General features: G+C 43.7%; 1 protein-coding gene across 3 annotated transcripts; it reads left to right on the top strand.

Moving 5' to 3' along the window:
• Positions 1 to 10,715, top strand: LOC146557309 (CD276 antigen-like). 3 transcript variants are annotated; one of them, XM_085249945.1, is made up of 11 exons: positions 1 to 91; positions 1,235 to 1,285; positions 1,500 to 1,542; positions 2,642 to 2,980; positions 3,136 to 3,429; positions 5,202 to 5,312; positions 7,339 to 7,380; positions 7,485 to 7,535; positions 7,853 to 7,909; positions 7,996 to 8,052; positions 8,350 to 10,715. In XM_085249945.1, the coding sequence occupies exons 3-11, from the start codon at positions 1,506 to 1,508 to the stop codon at positions 8,418 to 8,420; spliced, it is 1,059 nt and encodes a 352-aa protein (XP_085106071.1). In that variant the 5' UTR covers positions 1 to 91; positions 1,235 to 1,285; positions 1,500 to 1,505; the 3' UTR covers positions 8,421 to 10,715. The 3 variants fall into 3 exon arrangements, with proteins under 3 accessions (XP_085106071.1, XP_085106070.1, XP_085106072.1); XM_085249944.1 differs by having other exon boundaries at positions 10 to 1,285; XM_085249946.1 differs by lacking the exon at positions 1,235 to 1,285 and having other exon boundaries at positions 14 to 91.
• The last annotated feature ends 743 nt before the right edge of the window (positions 10,716 to 11,458 follow it).

Genomic DNA, 11,458 nt, shown 5'->3' with positions numbered 1-11,458 from the left:
CTGTAAGAGAGGACGTGCGGATAACGGGAGCCACTCTTCACCGCGGCCGTGAGAGGAGCAGCCCGGGCTCCTGTGACAGACTCTGATTCAGGTGAGTCTGTAAGTCTGTGAGGACGCAGCGCTCACAGAGGCTTCCTGGGATCAGTTACGCGTTTATTGGCGATGAAAGAAATATTTGGCTCTTACTTAGCTGAGAGAACAGCTCCGGCTGTCACGCGTGTCCTGAGCTTTTATGACTGTGCACCGTCCTGCGCGCTGCTGGAAACCTTTGAGTCTTCAAACTCAGTTTGCTTTGAATCATCTTTATCGTGCTGACCTGAGCCGGTACAGTCTGGAGATTTACAGCTTTACTTCTTTTTCATTCCTTCCATGTTTGACTTCCTGTTTATTTATTTTAATATTAACAGTGTTTCCGTGGTGTGCGCGCGTGCTCGTCTGTGTGACTTTGTTTTATGTCGGATCAGCGCTTAAAGGCTTTCAGCAAACCAAAGAGCGAGCCGTTATAGATCCGGACACTTTCTTCGGAATCTGCTTTTATAAACACCATAAAATGAAGTACTTTCCCCCCTTTTTCTTTTCAAGTAAATATAAAATTGTCAAAACTGACCTGTAACACCACAGATGTTGCTGTAGTTCATAACATTAAAACGAAAAATAAATAAAACAAATGTATTTTACAGACATATTGAAATACATCTCAGTAATATTGAGGTAACATAACAACATTTATTTTTTTATAGAATTGTCTTGATCTTCAGTTTACCTTTTTTGTTTTGAATGTAAAAAGAAAAATAGTAAACCAGTATAACCAGTATAAACCAGCTATATAAATACAACGAAACTGAACTGAATTACTGTTGAGTGCATGTAGCTCAGATTTCATTTGCTGCAGTGAGAAACCAGAAGTTTCTCACTGAAAACACATCACTGTGCAAAGAACAAAGAACAGCTTCATGATGGTTTATTTCAAGCCAAGTTTGACTCGCTACTTCATCAGTAAAAAGTTGTTTGCATTTATGACACGATGCCTGTAATACACCTGAGGTTTGGCTGCTAAATCTATTTGTTTAACTGGTTAGCAGCTGCATGCATAGAGCACACATTTGCAAAGTACCACAATCCCAGAATTTCCCTCCGTGATGCTCTGTGGGCTCTCCCCACTGTGTGGATCCTTCACAGAAAGCTGCTCTCCAGGATGTTTGACTCTGTAGCTGTTGTTGTTATTTGCTTACAGCATGCAGAGGTGGAACAGCTGCTGTCTGTGAGCCCGACACCATGTAATCCTGTGAGTGTGTGCTAAACACTGTTTAAACACAAAGTACTGGGATTATATCACTTTATTACTGTGATCTTGTTACTAATCTGAATACAATGTGGGCTCATTACATTTCCAGTAACACCTGCTGGAGGCCAGCCAGACTTCATGAGGAAGATGAAACAGTGTGTTTACACGCAATAATAGATATGTGACCACAGCTTCTTTTACCTTTGTTTTACAGGCAGACATGTTAACTGCAGGCCTCGTGGTCGGACTGCTCGGTGGTAAGATATGTTTGGGCTTTACTCCTGGTGGAGGATGTGCTGCTACATGATGCTCAAATATCCCCAGAAATATGCATGTTTGGGCTCGATTTGTAATTTGTACTTTTATATTTATTTAAGGACTAACAAACCTAAAGTTATTAAAGACCATCTGCTCCATTTGTCTTTCTTTCATGAGCCATATTTAAATCATACAGCTATTACAGCTCTATGATTTACCATGTCCTGGCTATAAGTGTGCTGCATCCATACTAAATCCAAGTAAATGCATTCCAGCTGTATCGGCTTCAGTGAAAGCTAAATGGAGTTTACAGCACACAGCTGAGGCTCTGTCTGCATGTTAAGTGCTGATGTATCGACTGAGCGTCCTGTCCAAGTGTCTCCTGTGCTGTGTGAGGCTCTTATTTATTGAACAGACACAAAGCCCCTAAAGCTCTTCAGTCATCATTCTTGGCCTCTGCAGCTCGAGGTGCCCCAGACAGCAAATATTTAAACCCTCTGGTAAACAATCATTCTCAAGCCGACTAAACTCTCAATAGAAACCAGCTAACTACCTGCTAACTCTGCCTAACCTTGTAAATCCTCTTGTTTATGACACTCTGCTGTTTTTAACCTTCAGTTTGTTTCTTTGATTTTAGGGATGAAGGAGCATTTAGAGCTAATAATACCACAATAACCCAACAGATCCATCTCATCTCACTGGAGATTTTTAATATTAAATTACGTTTCACTTAGTTTAATTCAATTTATTTATTTAGCAACAAAAACAGCTTTATATTATAAGGTGAAGACTGGACAGTAACGCAAAAAATACAGAGAATCCAAAACAACTGATAGTAATTTGGGAAAGTTAATGACCCAAATTAGCCACTAGTGTGAGAGACTGCACTCCAGCCAGAAGGAAAAAGGTTTGTGAGGCACAAAGAACCAATCAGATTTCTGTTTTTAAAATAAAATCTTTAAATAGTGAAAAACAAACTTGAAGTTGGTCCTATCAGTGCCTGTCTGTTTACAGTTTGGCTGGTTTTCTTAAACTGTGCGTTACATCACTGATGTCATAATTACATCGTTACTGATGTGTTTGTGTTTCTTTTTCCAGCCCTCATCTCGGGTCAGCGAGCGGAGCTCCTCGGTGCCACTGTTGGAGGCTCTGTGCTGGTTACCTGTAAACTCCCAGTTCCAACAAGTCCAAAGTGGTTTTACTGGCAGGAGGACGGGACTGAAAACATTTTGATTCATTGTGAACAAACGTGTCAACAAACAACATCTGAAGTCTACAGGAACAGAGTTACAGTCTTTGCTTCTGAGTTTGGATCGGGGAACATCTCCATTAAACTTCACAGTGTTACAGCCGCAGACGACCAGAAGTCGTTCTGGGTCATGGCTTCCTTCAAAGACAGACGTGAGCGCTGCTGCAACTCAACACTGCAGGTTTCAGGTAAGGAAGATATCTTCTTACGTCCAGATCGAATACGTCTCCCTGAGACTTTTCATACAGCTCTGACTCTGATGTTCTTGTTTCTGGCATGAAGTGTTTGTGCTGATGTGCTCTGAATGTCTGTGGTGTGTAAACAGTGTTCACCTCTGTCACAGCTTCCTACAGAGATATAAACCTGACCATTGACACAGCAGACACTGTGACCTGCACAGCGCGTGGAGGATACCCTGAATCCAGCGTGTCATGGTCGGGTCAAAACACGACCGGTGGTGAATATGTGGACCTGCATGAATACAAACCGACCCACGAGAGGGACGCAAAGGATGGAACCTTCACTGTCAGGAGCTCCGTCAGTGTGAAGGAGCTGGTGTCGGTGACCTGCCGCATCACCAACCCTCGCTCCAACCAAAGCATCAACACCACCACAAAGATAGACAGAGATGGTGCTGGTGAGTGCAGCGCATCAGCAAACCCCAGTATCTGTCAGAGTGGGAGTGCTGGTGGAGGCGGGGCTAGATAATGTTGTAACATTAGCACTATTTTGTTAAACTCAGTGCTTGTTTGAGCCTAATCAGTATTGAAGGGACGCTGCTGATATGTTTCTGTTGTACATCCGTCCCCCGATGGATGTTCACACAGTTTCAGGTAGAATCTGGGGAACATTTTTAAAATGAAGCAATAAGCCATTAAAAATCATTAAAAGCCAATAAAAATCAGGGACTTTCTGAGTCAGCAAACACTTCACTGAGTCGAAATCCTGTAAATCCTCCAAGACCTTGCTGGATCATCCTGCAGAATGTTTGATGAACGTTATGACAGAGATGACACCGATACTGCCATCACTGTCCTGACAGTGTTACATGGCTGTCCTTCAGATTTCAACTTCAATTTTATTTACACAGCGCCAAATCACAACAACAGTCGCCTCAGGGCACTTTATATTGTAAGGTAGACCCTACAATAATACATACAGAGAAAAACCCAACAATCATATGACCCCCTATGAGCAAGCACTTTGGTGACAGTGGGAAGGAAAAACTCCCTTTTAACAGGAAGAAACCTCCAACAGAACCAGGCTCAGGGAGGGGCGGGGCCATCTTTGACATACTTATAGGTGAATGAGTGGTGGTGTTATTACAGACGAGCTGAGCACGCACTCAATCAGATAAAAAGTCTGAGAAATCAGACAGAAACTCTGTGTAAGGCCCAGGTGGACGATAGATGATAACAAGTAAGACTGGTTTCTGAGTTTCACAGCTGGGGTGGACGAGGCGAAGCATCAGGCTTTCAAATGAATTAAAAGTCTGTCTTGGTCTTTCATTAATTAATAGGCTGGTGTGAAAAATTGCTGCCACACCTCCCCCTCGGCCTGTGCTTCGAGGTTTCTGGTAGTTAGAATGACTCGGGGGTGTTGATTCATTTAAACTAACATAATCATCCTGCTGCAACCAGGTTTCTATAAGGCAGAGTAAATCGATTTGTTGATCAATTATTAAGTCATGTACTAACAGAGACTTGGAGGAGAGAGACCTAATATTTAATAATTGATCAGTGGTTGTTGATCAATGGTCATGAGAATTTGCATTCAGTCATTATGCAAATGTACTGTTTATAAGGAAACCTGCAGTCAGCTGAAACTGAAGACGTCACCTGATGATGACGAAACGTTTCTCCCACTGCAAACGTCCAGATGAACTGAATGTTTAATAAAGTTTTACTCTTTGGTTCAGATGTGGATACTGTATTGTTCTTTCTTTGTAATTGTTTATGTTTAAGTTGTTTGTTGCTGGTTTTTAGTTTGTTTTTTGTCTGTTTGGGAGCTGACACAGTCTCTATGGAGATGGGTTTTTGGGGGGTAGCAGGAGGAGAGAAGCTGCAGAGAGGCGTGTAAGACTGCAACTCTGCTTCCTGGTCCCAACTCTGGATAGTCATATTTTGGGGGGTTTAATAAATTTGTCCATATTTCTAGAAATGAGAGCTGCTCCATCCAAAGTGGGATGGATGCCGTCTCTCCTAACAAGACCAGGTTTCCCCCAGAAGGTTTGCCAATTATCTATGAAGCCCACATCGTTATGGGACACCACTGTCACTGTTAGAATTTCATTAATAAGAGAAAATATTCATGTAGCCTAACCTGGATTTTAAGGTAACCTGAATAATAATTACAGTTGTTGGTAAAGCAGCCCAGCTCATTTCTGTTGTTCTGTCATATTCTTCACAGGTCCAGACACAAATCCAGGAGTGCACGCATTCAAACGTCTAGTTTCTGTCTTAGTAGCATCAGTAGCAATAGCAGGATTAGCAGTAGGCACATACATCTGCTACAAGAAACGTAAGTAAAACATTGAGTTATGTTCTTTTAACATTTACAGTAAACATATGATGTAATGTTGAAAATGAATTGTTCAAACACTGATCAATAAATCAGTGACAGCAATAATCAGTCAAAAGTTTGAACAGTCATAGACCCTGTTAGGCTTTTGGATTCAGGTCTTCAGAGCTGTGATGGAGAATCTTTGCACTTTGTCAGCGTCGTGTCTTCATTGATGACCTCTTCGGGTCACATGCAGACATGCTTGAGCAATCAGCAGGAGCATACTGCTGTGATCGCTTCATGTTTTTGTGATGTTAAAGTGGGCGGGGTCAGAGCCACCGTTTTGACCCCGCCTACGGAGCACTTAGCTGTTTCATAAAGAGAGCGAACGTTCATCCGTCTGTAAAGTCACACAGGCTGTCCACAAACACACGTTTTAAATGAGACAAACGTGTCACACAGCACAGCAACACAACGTTATTATTAACCTGTAAACTGAGTCGTCTTTACAGTCGTACTGTAGCTATGGCTGTATTGTTGTGTGGTCATAGACTCAGCCGTAGCTACATAAGTAACACTGCTGTCACAGTTACACAGTGTATGAAGCAGAAGAAACGTTTTCTCACAGTGCAGAGAGGATTCATTAAGTCGGCCCCGACTGTTGCAGCGATCCATCAGAGGACATTTAGCTACTCCAGTGTGGGAGAGTAACAACTCCTCGGGGAAGATCATTTCAGCTCAGGGCAAACGTCAGGGTAGGAACGTAGATCGACCACTAAACCACAGCAGACCAGTACATGCACCTGCTGCCCATTCATAAAATGATCATAGTAAAGCATCAGTACACTGAGAGGTAGCTGCTGTTTCTGTTTAAACAGATTTTTGTATTCTATCCAGGTAGTTTACAAGGAAGTAAAGCAACCTTCAAACTTTGTTAACTGCCAGAAGTCAAAGCTCAGCAAGTCCTAACAGGTCGTGTTACAGGAGTGAAAGGTCAGCAGTCTGTAGAGCTGCAGAGTGAGTGACTGGAGGACCCTGCACCAGCTGTGCTAACGACACTTATGTGCCTGGTCTGTGATTTCTGGGAAGAGACAGAGGCTGTATCCCAATTCAGGGTCTGCAGCCTTAACGGTCCACAAGGGCCGCGTACTCAAAGACCGCTAAGGCCGGAAGTGCGAGGCTTGTGAAATGGGACGGTCTAGCCTCCGTCGCGCTGCCCAGGTTGCCTAGCAACCATGATACTAACAGCTGGAAACGTGTCATACAGCTGTGTTTGACAGAGATGAAGGAGAAAATCTTTTGTTCATTTGTTTGTTTCTACATGAGCTTTGATCATTCTCTGTGAGATTAAGCTCAGCTATTGAACGACGTATATTTAAAGTAAAGGCTTTAAAACCAAGTTAGTACAAACGTCACTAATGTCACATGACTTTGCCGACATGTGGCCAACAGTCATGTTTTAATGTTCTTCGTTATTAAACATTTGCACATAAATAAGTGACATCATATTCAGTACTTAAAGTTCACTCTTCGGCCACCCCTCATCCGCCGTTTTTTATCGGCAAAATTATCCACACCCACCGCCGCGTTATGCATTCTGGGATATGTTGGGCCACGAAGTCTACACCACCACAGCCTTAAAATTCAGGGAAATGAAGGACGCATTTGAGGGCCGCATTTCGAGCAGCCTTCGAATTGGGACAGCCTTCGTCGCGTCGCTGTGACGTAATTGGCCTTAAAATGCGCCTTTAAGGCTGCAGACCCTGAGTTGGGATACAGCCGCTGTTACTAACAAGACACAGTCAAGACACAGAGGCATAACATATCCAGGATTACAAAATAAAACAGGAAGTGACAGTGACCGTAACTGAGTTAGATTCGAGCTTAACTTCTATCTGTCAGATCTTTGGTGAACCAGTCAGGATCTGGCTGTTTCTTCCCACATCCATATTTGACTTTCCAAATGAAACAATATTTTTCTCACAGCACTTCAGTTATTTAGTGTTTCCTGCTCCTAACCTTTTTCCTCTGCTTTTGCTTTTAGGCTGCAAATCTGGCGATGAATCCAACGGACAACTGAATGGAGGTAATTCTGCAGTGAGGTCAAAAAGATCTATGATGACACGATTGGAGGGTCACAGCTCCACAGTTGATTCTTGACTGAAGAGCTTTGCTTTGTTTCTGGTGTAGAACAGCCAGGAGGTGAAAACCATGCAGACCAACAAATGGAGCTCCAAGAAGGTAAGAAGGGGGGAGGCGGTCCTGGTGCTCTCACAGCAGAGGTTCAACATCTGGAACGCCTGGGAAATAGTGACATATTTGGAAATATATGGTAGAGACCATGATGGTGTTACCAACACTGTGCAGACGGCTATATTTCAAAATTAAACTCGTCATGGAGAGAAGGAACCCCTGAAATCAGCTGGAAGGGACTCTGGTAGTCATGCAAAGAGTGATCCTGCAGCGTGAGGGTCTCGGAGCTCTCACATCCAAAGACAGCGTGTCACATGTCACAGTTCTTTAATGTTTGTCAACCATTGTTTCTTTGATTTTGTTAGAATCTCAAGAGGCAGCAAATGAAGGGAGCAGAGACGACGAGGATCCACAGGATGAAGGTTTGGACTTTGGCTCACTCACAAACACAATGAGATAAGATGACTGACACACTCAGCAGCTACACTCTGATGTGCTGTTTCCACAGATGAGTGGGGAGATGCACATCGAGACAACGTGGACCAAAACCTTCTAGATGGAGCAGGTAGTGTTCGTGTCTGTGCTGCACCGAGTTAGCAGACATTGACAGTCTGTAGAAATATGAATAAAAATGTAATTTTAAAGCAGCACTTTGGTCACACCTTAACTGTTTGAGTCACTGTGATGGTGAACAGACACTGAATAGAAAATGAGAAGTGTTTGATGTCCAGATACTTACAGCTCTAACTGTGCTGCACACACTCTGGTGAAGAGGATTAAAACCTGCATTCATCTGTTTCACAGTCGAGAAATCGCTGTTGGATCGTTTCTGAGAAAAATGTTTTGTCTGCTTTTCTTTTAGAAAACCAGGAGCACCGCCCTGCAGGTGGTGCAGAGCAAGGCGGAGGCAGCGTGCACGCAAACACTGACTAAACTGAGGATGGATTCATTGTTCGACTGCACTCACACACGCTGTGAACAGGACGACGGCTGTGCGGCCGACACACCAGAGGCGTCGGCAGAGTCGTTTCCTGAAGAGTTTAAACCTTTTTATTTGCACAGTTCAGTTTAAAATGACCTGTTATTGGCTCGTTCTTAGTGCCAACGAGTTCTTCTCCAGGCGGACTCAGTGAAACCTACAGTAAAACCAATGAACGATGCAGGGAGCTAAAATGTTCTGTTTGAGCTCTGCTTTTGCCTCAAGACGCCGAGAAGGATGAAACGATCAAATGAACCGTGAGCCGGTGAAGCTGCTGTGACTGACTGAGCTCAGCTTTCCTCGAGCAACAAAACAAGGATTTCGCGTCTTTACTGTTTCCCAGCTGAACAGGGTCCGATCAGCTGCACCGTTTTCTTGTTTGTCACTTTATTTAAAGATTCTGAACTGTAAGAGTCTACAATCCAGAATTTCATAACTTAATGCTGTTTTAGATGTTAGCTGACATCTGCTGTATGCTGTAAATACAGATTATAGGAGGCTGAATCCATCTTTGCTGTGTGAGAATGAGGAGCAGTGATGACTAATAATGATGACGATGATTCAGCAGCATGTGAATGGAGTGTTGCTATGAACATGTTCACAACAGTTTTACTCCTTTACTTCATCTTTTATATATTTATTTATGCATTTTAATTTGTGTGCATTCGATACACAGCTGGTACAGTAACACACTGACAAACATGAAACACTGGAAATTTAGGGACAGGGGGGTGGAAGAGGCAACAGGACAATTTATGCATGATCCACGTGGTCAGATGTTCATATGCTGCGCTCACTGATCCTCTGAAGCTAGTAATACTGACCAGGGAGCAGAAAGGAAGCAACGCGTTTGCAGGTAATTTCAGGTGCATCAGCTTAACAAACAAACTGTTTCTATGCTGTCAGTGTGTCTGGCAGCTAAAGGTCCAACTCACAGAGAAACGAAACTAACTCGAGAAAGATGAGAAAGGAAGGAGAGAGCTTCAAGTGCTCATTTAAAGCTTACATGTCAGTCCTCATGTTTTTGAATCAGTCCAACAGCGTCACGATCAGAACTGCCAGAGTTATTTTCCCAACTGGACCATTACAGCATTTCTTACAATGGTCCACGAGTCAGAATCTATTAAAGATTTTTTATTTATTTAATTTTAAAAATTTGAGTTTGTACAACCACAACGTAGGAGACCGGGGGACGGAAAAGAGAAAGGAGAAAGAGGCGAGGAGGCGAGGCGAGGAGACGAGGTGAGGAGAAGAGGCGAGGAGACGAGGCGCTCCCCCAGCTGCTGGTTACGCCAAAGCACTTTCCCCACGCTGAGCCCTTACAACTGATGTTAGGCTCCCCCCACCCCCGACTTTCATGTACTCACTTTTCTGTTTACATTAATATAGACACAAGGTTCGGTTCCCTTTGCATCAGACCAGCGGAGCTATGTTTTTATTTCTTATGTTACATTTCAGAGCCGGTACTTTTTTACTTTGACTTGAGTAAAGAGGTTGAATCAGTACTTCAGCTTTTACTGGAGTATTCTTTAAGTGTACTTTTGCCACCTCTGGTTATTCCATACTTGTTGGAAGTTCACAGGATTTTGGGTAACTGGTGCTACAACATGCGCTGGTTCACTTTGGAGCCTCATTTCATCCTAAAACTAAAGGAGAGTTTAACAGGATATTTAAAGAACGTGTTGAGTTTGTGTTAGCTGCAGACACACAGCCAGCAGGACCTCCTTTACTGATGCTTCCAGCTGCAAACATCACATTTCAGGGAGACTTCACTGTAAACACAAAGGTCTGTCACACCTGCTCTCCGACGCGTCGACTCTCTCTGCTCTGCACGTGTCCACGACCTAACACACTTACAGTCATCACCACCACAACAGCAACACAACGGGCAGCTAGTGGTCGCAAAAGCACCGAGCACTCACGGCTCCACTGAACCTCGCCTGGAGCCCGAGAGCGTCTCCTCACTCCTGGTTATGGATTACAGATGACATCATGACCTCGGTTCTTCTGAAGAGTCCGTGTGACTGTTGTAAAGAAATGTACAGTAATAAATGTGCATGCGTCCGCTGTATGTATATTTATATTAACTGTGTTAGCACAAAGTGACGATCAGATTACTGTAAAGAATCAATGAATCTGCTGTTATGAGCACAGACTGGGATTAAAAGTTCTAAGTATTACTTTCAGTTACTTCTAAATTATATTTCATTTGTGTCACGGTGACACACCTGACAGCACGTCTGTCCTTCCTGTGGTGATGTCAGTACGATAAAGTCAGGAATCCCTAACACGTGAGGACGATCAGCTCCAATCAGCTCAGGGGAATTTAAACCTGGACATCTGTGGGACTGAGTGACCCCTTTTCTTCCTCCCATCCATCCATGCACTTATCCTTTTCAGGGTCACGGGGGCGCTGGAGCCTATCCCAGCTGTCATAGGGCGAGAGGCAGGGTACACCCTGGACGGGTCGCCAGTCTGTCGCAGGGCCAACACACAGGGACAGACAACCATTCACATTCACACCTAGTGGCAATTTGGATTATCCGATTAACCTATCCCCACAAGCTGCATGTCTTTGTATGGTGGGAGGAAGCCGGAGTACCCGGAGGGAACCCACGCAAACATGGAGAGAACATGCAAACTCCACACAGAAAGCCCTCGGCCTGATGGTGGAATTGAACTCAGGACCTTCTTGCTGTGCGGCAACAGTGCTAACCACCGCCTCTGTCAGTGCGCCCCAGGGCAGCTGTGGCTACAATGTAGCTTGCTATCGCCAGTGTGTGAATGTGTGCATGAATGGGTGAATGACTGAATGTAGTGTGAAGCGCTTTGGGGTCCTATGGACTAGAAAAGCGCTATACAAATGCAGGCCATTTACCATTTTACCATTTACCACCGTGCCGCCGTGCTACCCTTCTTGTTTTTTTTAATTGAGAAAATGTTATTTTTTTATTTAGTTTTATTCTAATCGGTAAACAGATAATTACCATTA

Source organism: Mchenga conophoros, linkage group LG16, assembly GCF_057382185.1.
Source record: "Mchenga conophoros isolate Kocher_MC1m ecotype Shallow Benthic linkage group LG16, M_conophoros_male_GT1.1, whole genome shotgun sequence".
Taxonomy (NCBI): domain Eukaryota; kingdom Metazoa; phylum Chordata; class Actinopteri; order Cichliformes; family Cichlidae; genus Mchenga; species Mchenga conophoros.
Note: the sequence above shows the minus strand (reverse complement) of the source record. Positions and strands in the feature narration are given on the sequence as shown.